The sequence below is a fragment of the Talpa europaea genome, assembly GCF_964194135.1.
Source record: "Talpa europaea genome assembly, chromosome: 6".
Lineage (NCBI taxonomy): Eukaryota > Metazoa > Chordata > Mammalia > Eulipotyphla > Talpidae > Talpa > Talpa europaea.
This window is the reverse complement of record NC_140072.1, coordinates 18,259,289-18,276,904: the sequence shown is the minus strand read 5'-3', so window position 1 is coordinate 18,276,904 and position 17,616 is coordinate 18,259,289. Positions and strand designations below refer to the sequence as shown.

General features: G+C 33.7%; 1 protein-coding gene across 4 annotated transcripts in view; it reads right to left on the bottom strand.

Moving 5' to 3' along the window:
* BIRC6 (baculoviral IAP repeat containing 6) overlaps positions 1-17,616 on the bottom strand; it is a gene marked incomplete at both ends in the record, with an annotated part of 177,198 nt that overhangs the window by 65,258 nt on the left and 94,324 nt on the right. For all 4 annotated transcript variants that reach the window (XM_084235649.1, XM_084235650.1, XM_084235651.1 and 1 more), the window contains 13 exons: positions 1,476-1,584; positions 1,823-2,079; positions 3,214-3,493; positions 6,462-6,662; positions 7,680-7,874; positions 8,015-8,111; positions 9,195-9,370; positions 10,483-11,045; positions 12,647-12,774; positions 13,870-14,003; positions 15,728-15,838; positions 16,176-16,302; positions 16,683-16,837. In XM_084235649.1, coding sequence (XP_084091775.1) covers positions 1,476-1,584; positions 1,823-2,079; positions 3,214-3,493; positions 6,462-6,662; positions 7,680-7,874; positions 8,015-8,111; positions 9,195-9,370; positions 10,483-11,045; positions 12,647-12,774; positions 13,870-14,003; positions 15,728-15,838; positions 16,176-16,302; positions 16,683-16,837 — 2,533 coding nt within the window. The remainder of the gene's footprint in view (positions 1-1,475; positions 1,585-1,822; positions 2,080-3,213; positions 3,494-6,461; positions 6,663-7,679; positions 7,875-8,014; positions 8,112-9,194; positions 9,371-10,482; positions 11,046-12,646; positions 12,775-13,869; positions 14,004-15,727; positions 15,839-16,175; positions 16,303-16,682; positions 16,838-17,616) is intronic.

Genomic DNA, 17,616 nt, shown 5'->3' with positions numbered 1-17,616 from the left:
TAATCAAGGGCCTCCCTGGTGGCGCAGGGGGTTAATCACCGCACTGTGAAGCAGTTCACAGCTTCTGCAGCACCAGTTTGATCCCCCGCCGGCCAGGGCGAAACCCACATGACAAGGCAGACCTCTCCTGTCTCGCCCGCTGCTCCCCTCAGTGGTGTATGTCAGTCAGTCTGCCTGTTCTGTTCCCCGCTCTGTCTCTGGTGGGTTCTCTCGCCCCCGCGTCTCTGGCCTGTGCCCCAGCTCTTGTATGCATAAATAAATAAATCTTAAAAATAAAACCAAATCTTTAAAAAAAAAATAAAATAAAGAATTTTAATCAAGATAATATGAAAGCAATTTGCCTCAAATAAGTAGTGTTCAAGTTGCATACTATTGTGATAAAGTAACAATATTCCCCAGATGCCTTCACTGCCTGGTACTCTTTTCCATACACAGGTCATTCAAATTGACCTCTATAAATCTTCTCTTGTGAGGTATACTGCTCTGTCTTCCAAACCTCAGGGCACAAAGACAGACTCCGTTAACATGGCCTCTCTAATATCTAGCACAGGGCCACCATACAGCACTTACTCAGTAATAACCTATAAAATGACAAAGTACCCACCCCAAAATCAATAATGAAATCAGAAATTAATAAAATAAAAAGATCTCACTTTAAAAATATTAATCAAAATATTAAATGATAACACCTAAGGAAAAATCCCTAACATAAGATATGACATACTATTTATAGAGCACTCCATAAATACGTTCTGATACAGATGATACACAAAAAACTGTTTCTTAAAAATTTATCAACACAAACATGTTTCAAAAATATTTGGAGTTCTTATCAATTCTGAGGTAGAAGATACCAGGAAGAGCTGTTAGTAAAACTCATCTAAAATTACTTATATAATGAAGATCACTATTTCAGTGAAATGTTGAAATATTTACTTTGTATGATAGCATTTCACACTGTGTTAGGAAGCAAAAGACAGAAGGTAGAGAACCTAAGGAAAGTAATCAATATTATAAACAACCAATAATAACAAAGAATCAAAATTCAAATTTTAATGATCAAAATAATAACACATATATATACACAACACTACCTAATATGGGCACAAAATCCCTAAATCCATACATGCTTAATATATACTACCCAAAATAGTATGATTATGACAGCAACAACTTATAAAGGTCCCATCCCAAATTGGTTGAAATAAAAATATATTCAATGTTTTGTTTCATTCTGCTCCACAAAAGCTATAATGACTAAGAATCCCGAGTTTAAAACAATCCAAATACATGTATATTTATGTCTAATGCTCATGAAATCTCTACAGTTGCACTATAGAAACCAAACAGGTAAAATGTACAGTATAAAACATCTTTCTTGTATGAAATAAGGATAATGTGTTACAAATAACTTTCACCATTGTGTGATTATGTTACATGTATGTTCTTAAGTGAAAAATGACATTATCATATACCTGTCTTTTGTTCCAGGATCCTGAGTTGTTCCAAGCTGGTAAAGAATATCTATTGTAGAGTCAGAAGAGAGTCCATTCAGTCTTCCGAAAAGTAAAGGGCTATTCAAATCTTGCAACAGAAAAATTAAAACAAAAATTTGCTAAATAAGCAAACAGGAAAGGAAGAGATACTCAATTTAATTTTAAATTATTCATTAAAAGTAACTCTTTCTAAAATCACAACAAACTAAAAGTAATGATGGCGTAACTATTAATTTCAGAAACAGAATTAATCAGAAAAATCACAAAATTCAACTCACAAGTCCTTTGCAGATAAGTACAAATTAAATAACAAAGTTAATTGTCACCTGCAGGATCACTGCCTGATGCTGCACAGTTTCTCAGAAGAATGTCTATAAGCTTCAGGCCAATTCTAGTGGACTGCAGTCCTATCTTTACAAGGACAACCTCAATATTAGGGGAATGCATTCCACAGTATGGAGACATCAATAAGGCAGCACAAGTCTGTAGCAGATTAGCAGTAGGTGCAGCTGCGCTTGCCATCATTCCTTCCAGATCACTTATGTGAGTAAGGCAATGATGTAATAACCGTAACCATCCAATGCTGAAATACACAACAGAAAAAGGCTTACATGGTAAATTTAAGTTGCTCACATTATTTCAGGAGAAAGACAAAATTTCCTCAAGATTATCATATTGTTTCTCATAAACAGTACCAATTAATGTTAAAATAATGTTTTAGGGGCCTCTCTGGTGGCAAAAGAGGTTAAGTCTCAGCACTATAAAGCTATTACCAGTCACTGCAGCATGAGTTCGATCCCCTACTGACCCACATGGCACAGCAGACCTCCCCTGTCTTGCCTGCTGCTCCTGTCAGCAATGTTTTCAGCAGCGCTTGCTGTTCTGCTCCCCCCTCTGTCTCTGGTGAATTCCTCTCACCACCCCCTGCCCCCCCCCCAACAGCTCAGGTCTACACTCCAAATCTTGAATGCATAAATAAATAAATATAAATCTTAGAAAAATAAGTTTGAGATTACAATATCATGAAAGAATTAAACACATTCCCCATAACATAACAAAAATATTTAAGTGCTAACAACATTAAGAACCGTGTGCTTGCTTTGTATTTATATTGGCCAGGAAGTGTGTGTGTGTGTGTGTGTGTGTGTGTGTGTGTGTATGAATGTTCAAATATGAGCTGCATAGAATCCAGACTTACAAAACCATAAATCCATGGCAACTTAAGAATAAAAGAAATTGTAAAATTTGCTTCAAAAATTTTAGTAAAATCAGTCTGTAAAATTTTAAACCATAAAAACAAACTCATGGATAAATTTAAATCATTGTTTGGACAGTTTTTATGTTTTAAATCTAACTCTTCTGCTGGCTAGAATTTAGGAATTACCATATAAGATTAAGTTTCTGGCAATATGGACTACTGTATGATCTAGAATTATTTGTAACATTCAGAAATTCTTACATTAGACTGCAACCCAAAGAAGGTGCACTCACACCAAAATATACCACACCATGGACCCCATCAAATAACATTCACAATGAAATCCAATATAAACCAGCCTCAGGATTCTGCTTCTACAAAATCATTTTCTCTAAAATATCCAAATATATTATGATAAAGTATCCATATCTATGGAAAAAAGAACTTCCTAAAATCTAGAGAGAAAGAAACCACAAAATAATTTCACAGCAAGCTTTTTTTAAGAACAAGAACATGTACCTTGTTTTGGATACCTGATCTTCAGATGGAAGGAAAGGATTATTAACTGTTGCTGAAGAAGTAGTACCAAAAGCAGTGAGGCCCAGTAATTTAATCTGTGAAAGGCCTAATGTGCTGGCATCTCGTGGACGATGGAGTCTAAGGCAGACAGCAGAAGCTACTTCAGCTTTGACAAGCTGAATTTTTATGTAGGTCAGACCACTTGTGACAACAGGAGTAGACAAAGGTAGCATATTTACCCCATCTGCACTGACTTCAACAGACACTGAGGATGGGCAGGCTGTAGAAAGAGGTAATTCAACAATTACTAAAATAATAAGTGAACTAGATGTCATAGTTTAGTAGCAATCTGAGTAAAATAGCAGCTTCCAGTTATATTTATTTACATAAATATATTAAGTTATATATAATTATAAAATTAAATCAAAATACCAAATCATATTCCATCACTGTCACCATAACTGATTTTGGAGTTATATTCTGAAAGAAATATGAAATTCACAATAAAAATAAAAACTGCACTTAAAAAATCTATAACATTTACCCCCCAAAAAAATTATACTAAAGATTTGAAATCTACATGTACTTGATTTTTTTAAAATAAATTTTATTTTTATATTCCCCATACAACTGCAACCCCCTTATTTTGACCCCAATCCCTCCCCTCTCCGCCTCCCACCCTCCTACATGTACTTGATTTGATTGTCCCAGGGGGAAGAGCAAAACAGGCAATAACGATATTTTTTTCCTAACTATACCCAGAATGATCACCAATAATACAGAATTATAATTTCATTAATGTGTATGATTTACTGTTCAAAATAATTTGGAAGAGAATGTAATTTTTTTTTAAAGGTGCCTTCCCATCAAGTAATTGTTTAACCACTACTATATTGCACTGATTTTGAAGAGTTAAATTGCTTTAGCCTCTAATTTGTTCCCCTTTCAAAATTTTACCAAACACCCAGACTTTAAAAAAAATCATTTCCTGTTAAAATTCAAAGAGGCCCTGGGCCTCCCCTGGTGGCACAGCGGTTGAGCGCTGGGCTGTGAGGCTGTGCGCAGCCTCTGCAAGCGCCAGTTCGTTCCCCGGCCACCAGTGAGGGTCCCACACACACACACACAAAAAAAAAATTCAAAGAGGCCCAATATAGTAAAAGAAATGGTCAATCTGCTATGAAAAATTATTTTCTAGTATATTGTAAAACATGGAAGCCAACATAATCAAATATATCTGTCAACTAAAGTGATCGTTAACTTTTTTTTTTTTTAAAGATTTATTTATTTGTTTGTTTGTTTATACAATCACTGGGTACAGTCAGAAGCGCGGGAGGGTGAGAGAATTCACCAGAGCCAGAGCGGGGAGCAGAGCAGGCAGAAGGGCCGAAGTACACTGCTGAGGGGAGCAGCGGGCGACAGGAGAGGTCTGCGCGCCATGTGGGACCCTCCTCTGGTGGCCGGGGAGCAGCCGGGGATCGAACCTGCGCTGCGGACTGCGGGCAGCTCCTCAACCCAGCGCTCAACCCCTGCGCCACGGGGGAGGCCCGTGATCGTTAACTTTTGTTTTTAATTTCAAATCTTAAATGAGACAGTGAAGACCTTTATTGTATGCCAATTACATTACAGATTTACACTGAACTTGACAAGTTACATCAATTCTTAACTTTTTTCTTCATAGCCTTGAGATAAATATCATTTTCTTACACAAATACGTAGTTACAGAAATTAATCCAAATTCACACATGAACAAGTGGTATATTTTATATTCAGTTCATGTGTAATTCTAAAAACTATGTTTTTCCATTGGAAGACAAGATTTTCTTCAATTTCTACTCTAATCCAGTAATAAAACCAAAATGTCTTATTAATAAGCACATTGTACACTACAGAAACATTTAATTATTTTTTTATTTAAATATTTTTTTAATATAATTCTTACATCTTTTTTCATCTTTGTACAATGTATGCATTTTCATTTTGGTTATATTCCCCATACAATTGCACGCCCCCCATTATTATTTTTTAAATGAGCAGAATTCTCCTTTCTAACATTGTTCTCAATTCCATGTGCATTTAAATTCAATCACACTTCAAAGTTGGCATTGATATGGACAATTTATTCTTCATCCAAATAAAATTTCTTCCTTCTTTTAGAGCCCAACTTATATTGGATGCAACTGGATTTACCTTCTTCCATTATATCTGTTTTTATCTTAAAAGTGTGGATTTCATAACTACATTAAAGTGTAATAGTATAATCTTAGAAATAAGTGAAAAAATTTATTCTTCTAAATATGGCAGGAGCTACAAAATTTCCCACGTCTTCATCTAATTAATGACATTTGATAACAATAACACAACAATTTCAACAATTCTGTAAAAAGTGTATTTATACTCAAAAGAACTTCAGGGAACATCAAAAATGCAAAGTTGCATTTAATATTTCTTCATAAATACTTCTATAAAGAATTCTTTCAGGGGCCTCCCTGGTGGCGCAAGGGGTTAAAGCACCACACTATGAAGCAATCCACAGCCTTGGCAGCATGAGTTTGATCCCCGGCCAGCCAGGGAGGAACCTCTTCTGTCTCACCCACTGCTCCCCTCAGCAGTGTATTTCAGTCAGCCTGCCTGTTCTCTTCCCACTCTGTCTTTGGTGAATCCTCTCATACCCCCACATCTCTGGCCTGCACCCCAGCTCTTATATGCATAAATAAATAAATGTTAAAAAAAATTCTTTCATATTTTATTCAACTAGAAAGCAAACAAATGACACCAAAATATTACAAAATTTAAAAATTACACTGAAATGTTCAAAATATCACAAATTACTCAAAATATCACAATAAAAAATTCTTTACAGATGTAGCTATGTTACTATGGGTGAGGACTAAGGAGTGGGTTAATAAAACTAATACTGTTATCTGTAAGTGTGTAAACAAACTCATTTGGACTTAATCCTATGACTTAATAAATGCAGGGGAAAAAGAAAAGGCAGAGTAATATATAACTAGAATATATCTGTTTGGGTTTCATCAAACATTCTCTTTGTTTGAAGGTATAGCCATATTAATTTATTTGATGAGAAATGATCTGGTCAATATTAAATATTATATTAAAAACTATTCAAAATTAAGTAATCTGGAATTGTATCTAAGTATATTGCCACTTGCCACGTATTTTTCTGATTTTTAAGTGATTCCATACTACAGTTTATTTTCATGATGCTTCTTTACAAAAATATTACTTACTAGCAAGAGATGCAAGGTGAGGTTGGATATGAATCTCTTTAAGAAGCACTGCTGCTGGAAGATGTATGGTAAGGTCACACCAAGCCTCTTCTGGCAAAAAGATGTAGGACCAAGCAGCAGAGCGAGCTCTTCTATGGGGTGGAGTAGCCTGTAAAAGCACCTCTGCTGGTTGAGCAGTAGGACTGCTAGATGTGATCGTACCTATAAAAGATATTTTAAATAAAATAAAAACCCCATAAACCATCAAAACTATTCAAACCATAATTAAACTAGAAAACTTAAGTCAAAATGTAACATCTGTTGTTATGAAAGTACTCAGCAAGCACAACATGTTTGTCACAATATTTATAAATCAGGACATCCAATTAAGAGACATGGTGACAAGTTCATTATTATTAACTGCTGCCTAATATCTTTATACTCATGACAAATGAATATTAAAGTAGTAAAAAACAAATCTAACACAATTCTCAGATAATTTAAGTAAAAAACAATATCTAATTCATCCATGAACTTAACAATAATCATCTTTATTCTAAGTTGTCAATGTTCATGAGTTAGAAATAGGAAAAAATACAAAAAGAAATTATATAGACTGGAAAAAAAAGTACATATCTAAATCTGAAGCTTCCTAAGGAGAAAATACCATTCAAAAATAAGGAAAAAGTCCTTTAAAACTGATTGACATTTATAGTAAAAATTGCCTTAAGAATTTCCTATTTTATCATTTTCATAAAGTGTTTCTATTTAAGGGCCTCCCTGGTGGCACAAGGGGTTAAGACACAACCCATGAAGCTGTCAACAGCCACTGCATCACGAGTTCAATCCCCAGCCAGGGAGATACTCACATGGCGCAGCAGACCTCTCCTGACTTGCCCAGTGCTCCCCTCAACAGTGTATTTCAGTCAAACCACCTGTTTTGTAGCCCACTCTGTCTCTGGTGAATCCTCTCACCCCCCACACTTCTTGCCTGTACCCCAGTTCTTGTATGCATAAATAAATAAATCTTAAAAAAAAGTTTCTATTTAAACTCAAAAATTAAGATAAACTTGACTGCAAAAGAACTACTAAAAACTTGTTTCTGATCAGAATGTTTACTTTTAAAGTTGTTTGTAATTAAAACATAACGTGATCAACTGCTTTTGACAATTATTTTTGTTTCATACTAATAAACTATATAAATTCATACTATATAAATTCATACTTAATGGCTCTTACCCAGGGGAGCAAAGTTATGGATCCCTTCTGCATTGTCAGGCTCAGAAGCTAGTATTCTTGTTTTCAAAGTGCTGTCAACAGCTTTATTTGGACCAGAGTCCAGAAATTTCATAATAGTTGATACCATACTTCTTGCAGTGTTTACAATAGCCCTTGTACTAGTAACCATGTTGTTGCAAATGAGCTGAACACCACCTAAATTTACAAAGAATATGAAATGAAAATCATTTTTAAATAGTTAGACATAATGAATTTTTTAATTATAAAACTGAGTACAAAATGAACACACTATCAAATGATTACAATTAAATGACTGATTTAGAATTTTATCTTACCCATATCATGGAATGCTTTCAAGGCGTCACTAGTATCCAGTACTCTCAAAATAAACCATAGTAAGGGTTCAGACAACTGGCAAGTAGCAAGAGAGCCCTAAAAAAATATATACATAAATACATTTTAATTATGTAACAGTCAGTATTTCCTATGACTTGGGACAACTAAATTTCTTGTTGAATGTAACAGTCTACAGTCTATTACAGTGAACTGTTAAAAAATAACAGGCTTATTATAATAAATCACTAAATACAAAACACATGTCAAAATACATAAAAACTCTAACCTGAGTCAGAAAGTTAAGTGACTTCTCTGAAATCAGAGTAATTTTTAAAGAAGCTACCTTTACCTACTATCATTTTCTACCTTAATATACATTTTTTTGTTTTCCACTAGACTGTAATCTCATTTAAAAACTGATCCATTTCAAACTGTATCTTCTAATGCATACATACATGCAACAAATATTTAAGAAAAAGGTTCTTAAACCTATGAAGCAATCCGCAGCCACTGCAGCACGAGTTCGATCCCTGGCCAGGGAACAACCCACGTGGTGCAGCAGACCTCTCCTGACTCGCCCGCTGCTCCCCTCAGAAGTGTATTTCAGTCAATCTGCCTGTTCTGTACCCCACTCTGTCTCTGATGAATCCTCTCACCCCCTATGCCTCTGGCCTGTACCCCAGTTCTTGTATGCATAAATAAATCTTTTTTAAAAAATTATAAATGGACTAGATGTTAAAATAACAGATTTCCATACATTTTCAAAAAGAAAATATGAAAAGTGATAATAATCCAACTTATTTTTCTTTTAGTTATCTAATCCCTTGCACGGAAAGAAAACATTAGCTTGAAAAAATATGTTATCAAAAGTAATATCAATGGAGAATATTTTTTTATTCAACAATTTTATTTTTAGAAAAACTACTATATTTTTATAAAAAAGAAAATACCTATTTCTCAGGGAAAAAATCTAAAATATTAAAATATTTTATCCTTATTTCACTGCAATGATTTGGACAGCATCACTTCAAGGAAACTTACTCTCCAACTTCCATTAATAATCTATGGTTTTAATCTGCTGGTGCTGTTCATTTTATAACATTTAATATGAATATAATTTTCTACTCAAGTGCCAGAAACTAGTTAAAATTATTGCAGTTGTTGCTGGTTTGTACTTACTTGTCTACCCATATATCCACAGGCCATGTAGGTTAAAATTGGCTGGAGCATCATGTGGACTGTAGAAGATTTTTTACTAAGGGTTGTCAGTATGGTAAACAATCCATCCCCAACTGATATTGCATCTAGTCCACCATGAAAGTTTTCATGTTTAGTGAGATGTAATCCACTTGCCCCTTGTTTAAATAAAAAGATTGCATATTTTTAAAGTGTAGAATTAAAAGACATTATTAAAATTAAGAGGCATAAGAGCCATTTCTCCCCCAAAATCACTAAACAATACAGAAGTTACTGACACTAGCTATACAGGTAACCAGGGCTTTTCAAAATCCCATGTTGCACCACTTCACTTTTATGAACAGATCTGCATTAGCACCTGTTTTTGCTAACAAAAGAAATCTGTAAATGGTATTCACTTTTAAAGCAAAAACAGATTTAGTGCTTGTTATCCAGCAGCTGTTACAGTGGCTGTGTGAACTCTGAACAGTCAGAGTGGCAACACTAAGCTCCTTTCTTGGGCACTACTTTACAGGCTATGTACTTATTACTCCTACTCTTAATATATGTCAGTGTTATTTTAGGATTTATGTGATATTTGATATGATATGGTAGGTTATTTTGTGGGTGCAGGAAAGCTCAAAAATTTTCCATATAAATACATGGCAACTGCTTCCTTGCTTTACAACATTTCGGCCTTTGAAAGTTTTTGTAGGAACACTCTTCTAACAAAAACTGGGGAAACACTGTTCTACAGAATACCTAGAAATTAAAAATTTATCATAACATTCAGTAGAACATGTTTTATAAGTACATTTTTTACATGATATATACCTTTATTGCTGCTAGCAATTAAGTCACTCTGTTATGTAATTAAGGAATATCAGACTACATATCAAGAAGGAAAAGAAAAATTAGTGCTATTCTGTAATTATACTTCAGAACACCCTAAGATCTCCCCCCCCACCAAAATAATGACTTTTCCCCTTTATACAGAGAAATAGCAACAAACAAAAATATATCAGGAATAGATTTTGTCACAACTTGGAGTTCAATTATTTTAAAAAGACAACATTTTTTAAAAAATCATGCAAAATTTCTTTTTTCAATTTCAATATTGGTTGAAGTAGCCACGTAAAAACTTTCGAACTCAAATTCATTCTTGCTAAGTTTATAATAAAGTAGCTTTACACTAAGGTAAACAGAAAATAAATCTATACATTGCTGAAGAAAAATGACAAAGTACCAAAGCATCAAAAGCAAGTAAAATATTAACCTTCTCAATACCTACCGATTATCATTGCCATGGCACTGCTGTTACACAGGCCCAGAGCAGACAAAATCTGGCTCATAATCTGTTGGTTGGCTAATACCAAGTCAGCAACATATGCAGGCGATCCTTGAACACTACTACTGCTTCCATTAACATCTTTGCCCCCTGAGACTTTTTCTTCATCTGAAACACTGTCTGTTGTATTGGTGGTCGCAGACACTCTTGCACTATATTCTCTATTGCCTGAAAGAGGCAACTGTACTAAAATGTTGACCAGTTTTAACAAATCAAACATGAGTTGATCTCTTGTCATTTCACCACAAACAGCCTTTGCATCACCTGGACGAATGAGGTTGGCAAAGAGTCCCCCAAAACATGCTCGAGCACCCACTGAGCTATCTGATCCACTTCGAGACATGACTTTGTCTGAGCAAGTAATATAGTGGTGCACTAAAAAGGTGACAGATTCTATCACTGCAGAAATCGTACTAACTGAAACAACTTCAAAATTCTGCTCTAGGGTGAATTCTAAGAGCTTTACTTGGGCATCAAGAGGTCCTTGGCCAGTCTGGAAAGCACCCCTGCAGAAAGGAAAAAAAAAAAGAGAGAAAATCATAAACTAAACACTATTAGCTCTTGTTATTCACTATTTCATCTTGTAGCAAATGGTCTTCATTTCTTCCTGAATGCTTATTATGCCTCCATTTTGTACAAAATCAAAAATTACTTCCCTTCCAAATAAAAAACAAAGTGACAGGTAAATCAAAGAGATGACTCTGAATCTACAAAAATATTTCAATATCACAAGGCACTCCTCATAATAGAATGACCTCTGGTTTGCCACATCTTCAAATTTCACTGATTTTCATTTTCAAAAATTAGGATCCAATCAATAATTCTTATGCATCAAAACTGAATGACTTCAAGTTCTGTTCTGCCTAAAATACATAAAAGTAGAAAGATCATCCCCCAACTAACATTAAAAACCCAAATTAACTATATAAAGCGGTCACTTTCCTGAACCCATTATTGAGCTGACATTCAGACAAGACAGTATGTTCAAGGAGATGGAATGTAAGCAAGGACTGGCTTTCCTGTGGTAGAACTGGGGAAGAGAAGATGCAGGTAACACAAACATGCTAACAATTCACCTAAAATATATAACAAATTGCTTAAAATGTGTCCACAGATACCCTCTCCCTCACTATCACCATCACCACCATATACCTTGTCCTATAAATTAATTCCATTTGGCTACCCCTGAGTTACATACTTGACTACAAATGAGTAACCAATTTATTACAAATTATTAACCAAGTTGGGCACAAGTGTGGATTATCTGCAAACCAAGGACTTAGAAATTGCCTCCTGAAGTGAGGGCAGCTTTGTGATACTGAGCACATAAACCCATGAGTCTAATACTAACTATAGAAAGTGTGAGAATAGGATTTAACTGTACGACACCAGTTGGTGTCATAACCAGAGAACCGGGGTGGGACTAAAACATCATGGGTTAGGTTTTAGGGAAAAGATGCCTCAAATAGCATTAGCACTAATGGTAGTTGTAATTCTATCTATATTTCAGAACAATTTAAACAGTTTCAAGGTAAATTCTACATAAAAGGTTTATAATAACTAATCTATAAAACCACTAACAGCAAGCTGACATCTGATATACTTTATTCTTTTTATAATACAGAGAGTTCAGGGGTCTGGGAGAGACATAATGAAATGCAAAAACATCAGGAAATTTAAAAAATCCATAATTTTTACTATCATGGGCCTACCGGGTGGCGCAAGGGGTTGAGCGTAGCGCTGTGAAGCTGTCCGCAGCCTCTGCAGCATGAGTTCAATCCCTAGCCAGGTAGCTACCCACATGGTGCAGCAAATCTCACCTGACTCGCCCGCTGCTCCCCTTAGCAGTATCTATCTGCCTGATCTGTTCCCCACTCTGTCTCTGGTGGATCCTCTCACCTAAGCTATACACCATACCTCCAGCTGCACACCTCTAGCATGTATCCCAGTTCTTGTAATCATAAATAAATCTTCAAAAAAAAAAATTCTACTATCCCATTGCTTATTTGTTCTTATATAAATTTCAAAAAAATGTAAAAAATAGTTTATTTGAAAGATTACATACTAGTTCTACATTAGGAATGTTTATGCATACATTCAAATTTACCTTTCTGTTGACAGTATATGAATTAGTTTGAGCAAAAATTCACTGAATATCTGAGGACAGGTTGAAGAAAGATGCACTTGTAATCGGGTAAGAAATTCTTGCATAGCTTGTGTGGCTGTTGGACCAACCTGAAGAGAAATAAAACTTCACTGAAAATTGTTTACTGATACCACTCACAGATTTTTTTCATTTAAAAAAATAACAAGTGTTATTTAAGTCAAGCATGATACTGTTAGAACTTTTCGTCCAAAAAACAAAACATTACAGTGATAGGAAACCAATAAATTTCTTAGGTGTTGATATATTTGCTTTATGTTGAAAATTAATTTTCAATTATGGTTTATAACATCTTAATTAGGTCTATTAAAATTAATACCAAAAGAAATTTGTCTGAAGTAAATATAGAAAGATTTACTTTCAAATACAGAAAACTTTTCATTGATTTTCAGACAACCTAATTATTAACTCTTCCATTACAGAACAAAAGTAGTCAGACTGAGACAGATTATGAGATCCAAAACAAAATCAATACTTCTGAAGAGTAGAAGAGCAGTACTAAAGTAAATGAAGCATGGAGAGAGAGCTTTTAAAAAAAAAAAAAAAAACTGTACCAATTCATACTGAAGTACTTTTCCAAATTTCTATCTCATTAATGAAAGAATAACTGAGAATCACATAACTTAGGTTATGTTTAAAAAGTTTGTTAACCCTTCAACGTATTATTTCATTTGATCCTAAACTGACAATAAAACTCTGCAGGGTTTTAGAAAAACAAAATGCAATGTAATTCTTGTTATTTTTTGCCAAACAAAATATTTATTAATATAGAATGATCAGTTATGTGAACTGTCAACCTTGATTGTAGAAGTCATGAAACACGGTATTTTATTAACCTGGTTTTAAATACTTTAATTCCAAATTTATTGAATTGTTTCCCTGACTTTTAGTTTTTATTCAGAATGTTTAAGTTACCTAAATATACCATAAGTATATTATCTACAAGAAAATCCAAAAGAAACTTACTACCTTTTAGAATTCAGTTTCAGTATAGTTGTTATTACATAGCATTCAAAACATTTTATTCCAATGATACACAGGTTATCATTTAATAATTTAGCAAAGAAAATTTTATATATTTAGTACATTAAGCTTTTTTTTTAAAGATTAACATTTATTGAATAGTCTTGGTCTATCACAAGTTTTAGTTTTCAAAGTCATATTACCTGTGGACTGTGTTGATTTGTTCCATGTGGACTGGTACCAGAAAGAAACTTCACTAACACATGAATCAGGTTTGGATCTGAAACCAATAGATGGGCAGTACTCTCCTGAGTTCCAATGGCACTGCTGGAACCTGCTATAAAAATTTAAAAAAATAAAATAAATAAAGCTCTCAGCAAGTGGAACCTGGGTGAGTGGGAATACAGTATTTAAAACATTTTTTAGTTTCAAGGAAAACTACTTACTCCTGGGAGTTAGTTTATTAAAAGATTCCAAATCTCCACTGTACTGACTGAGACTCATTTTTTTATACTGATCTAGCACAGGTCTCCTCTTAACCCTCTCCTAATGCAACTGTGAAAAATACATAGTTTAATAGGCATCTTAATTAGTATACAGTCAAATGGAAAAGAAATAAAAATGTTTACTGTCTTTCTGGTGAGACTAGTCTAAGTAATTATCTCTCCCTTCCAAAAATAATCAGACATCTACTTTACTGGTAAATTTTAACCCAGGTTTCTAAGATAAATTCATGAATATTCAATTATTCATTCTCACATTATTAGTTGGAAAAACAACGTACACTGTTAATTGATACACAGGCCAATGACACCAGTTTCTAGCTGAAGAAACTAATCTTAGGTAAATATATCTTACGTATCAAACAGTGGTGCTTTTGATCCCATTTTTGTGAAATAAATTTCAAATAAAAAACTTATCTTAATGTTAATAATTTAAATTACTATACTTATCAATGTAACAGAGCTCTCTATTTAACAAAATTAGCCCAAATAGAATGGGGATGAAATCGGGCCTCCCCGGTGGCGCAGCGGTTGAGCGCTGGGTCGCGAAGCTGCCCGGCCTCTGCAGAGCCAGTTCTATCCCCGGCTGCTCCCCGGCCACCGGAGGAGGGTCCCACATGGCGCGCAGACCTCTCCTGCCGCCTGCTGCTCCCCTCAGCAGTGTACTTCGTTCCTTCTGCCTGCTCTGCTCCCCGCTCTGGCTCAGGTGAATTCTCTCACCCTCCCACACTTCTGACTGTACCCAGTGCATGTATAAACAAAACAAACAAACAAACAAACAAATAAATAAATAACATGCCTCTATAAAAAAAAAAAAAAAAAAGAATGGGGATGAAATCTACCACCTGTTGTCATAATCCACAGAAAAAAATGAATATTTCATCCCTATCTCACAACAATCATAAGAATTCCATGAATAAATGTGAAAAGCAAAACCAACAAGTACTGTAGAATATCTTGCTAAGTTTAGGAACCATAAAAATAATAAAAAAGCACTAAATGTTTAGGTCTAAGAAGGTTCTGAATTTACTACCTTTAATTAAAATAAAAATAAAGGGGGGTGTAGAATGAGGAAACTAGAATCTGAAAAAAATAAAGCAATTCTGCTCAATGAATATATCTTTTAGTTATGGGAAACAAAAATCCAAGAATCTAGTGATATGTTCATTAACACTACAATGAACAAGTCATTTTTACTGCAAAGGCATCTTAAAAAGAATAACAAACCAATGTAAAACACTGATTAACAGTAAATTTATTCACTGCTACTCTACTGTAAGCAATTATTATTTTAACATTTTAATAAGATTAATTTTAGAGTGGAAAATATGATTTGAACATGGAATGATAGGTATCTGAGAATATTTACATTATCAAAGTAAAAACGCACAAAGGATTAGATATTCAGAAAAGTCATATTTAAATAAGGAATTCAATCATTTTCATAACCACATCACATGTGGGAAAAATCTTTTTTACAAACCTGATAGAAAGATAAAATATATAACACAGGTTTAAAGGGACAAATAGATTTATAGGAATGAAATTTTGAACTTACAATTAAGCTGCATGTTTGTCATGAGTGTTAGACTATGAAGCACAAGGCACCATGTCCGGAGCAAAGTATTTGGATACCAAGCTAGCACTGTGAGAAAGCTAGTTATTGATGCTATGAGAAAAAGAAAAAGGGAAAATGTTTTTACTCAGAATAAACAAATGTTTACTAAGGATTAAAAACAAAATGACATTGTTTACTAAACATTAAAAACAAAGTGACTGTGCTCTTAAAATATTCTTTAAAAAATGACTGCTTTTTGCATATAGGCATATGAAAATACAGACCACAGAATAAGTTTTCTGTTCTCTTTCATCCTATTTAAGTCAGTGAATAAAAAATTGCAATAAAACTCTATAACCTTAATTATAAAGTACTTATTACCATAATTATTACCTTTCTAATTTATTATTTACGCTACGTTAACAATTTGCCTTCTAATAAATATTACCTTGATTTAATGAAATGACAGGAATTCGATTAGCATTATATAAAAAAATGTCTGCCCCATTCTCTTTGTTTCCAGATGAGCTAGAATTCAGACTCAATGTGAGCCACAACTGGAGAAGTGATTCCAACTGGAAAAGAATGAAAATTAATAGGAAAAAAATTTTGCCGATATTAAGTACCACTTAAATTAAAATGTTATGTATGAATCTTATGAGTAAGTTTTCTATTACATACTTTCTTTTGTTACTTCAGCTAACATGTCTTAAAATTCTTGATAAAATAAATTTTAACTGAATTAAAATTCACCTAATATAAATGCTTTTCTAAAGTAAAAATTTAATCCAAGTCTTTAAATACAAGTACAAATATGCTATCATTGTAATTAAAGTAGCAAAGCTTAAAATCAAAAAATTACAAATCAACTTTCACTGAGGAGTTGTGGTTATCAAAGTATATTCTATTTTTTTCCATCTGAGTATAATGAAAAAATCATCTCCTGAAGTCATACCTGAACATGATGGACTTGAAGCATGGAAAAAAGTTTGTTGAAACAAACATTTAACATTGGGACAGATGATAACTGTATAATAAGTTGGTTGGATTGGTTTGGTGCTTGTAAACCCCCTAGAAGTGAGTCATCTGTCCCAGTGGGAGACTGTGATACTGAAAAGTAAACACAATTATCATTTTATACACAAAATATCAGGAGAAAGATTAACTAGTAATAAGTACACGTAACTGAACAGCCTTTTTTCTTTCAATTAAAACTATATTAACAATGGTCCATTATTAGTTACTTGAAATTTGTTTTTACAGCATTACTTTAAAATAAAAAGACAATCACTAAAGAGAGAAGCTCCCAAATACCAGGCTTGAATGCCAAAGAAAAGAACCTTAATCTCTAGCAATTTTTTCCAAATTTATGAGAAAAAGGAGAGAAAGAAGAATCCTAAGTAATTCGCAAAAAGGTAATTTTAGAATTATCTAGATCCTAGTATACTGATTCTTTCTTTCACTACAAAATAAACTAACCTAGGAACCTTTAAAATATTCTGATGACCAGATCACATACCAAACTAATTAAATAAGTACATAGTCATGGGGGTCAGAGAAGTTAAGAACTCTAAGACAAGTTTTTCATATATTAATAATGTTATATTAAAGGAGAGACACAGCTCATGCAGAACCAAAGATAGACTTAAGAGAAGCAGATACAAATTAGAGGAGGATCTTTTAATAAATTGGATAAAACAAAAAATTTCCAATGACGAAAAGGGATAGTATGGTATTGTGATGTACATCTGATGATGTTGGATCCTATATTTCTGAATTGTGTATAGTGTTGTAAACAAGTGTTACCTTCACATTAAAAAAGAAAAACTAATATGTAATTAAGGCTGAGAAATTATTGACACTGAAATATGAGAACTCCATTAAAAAAA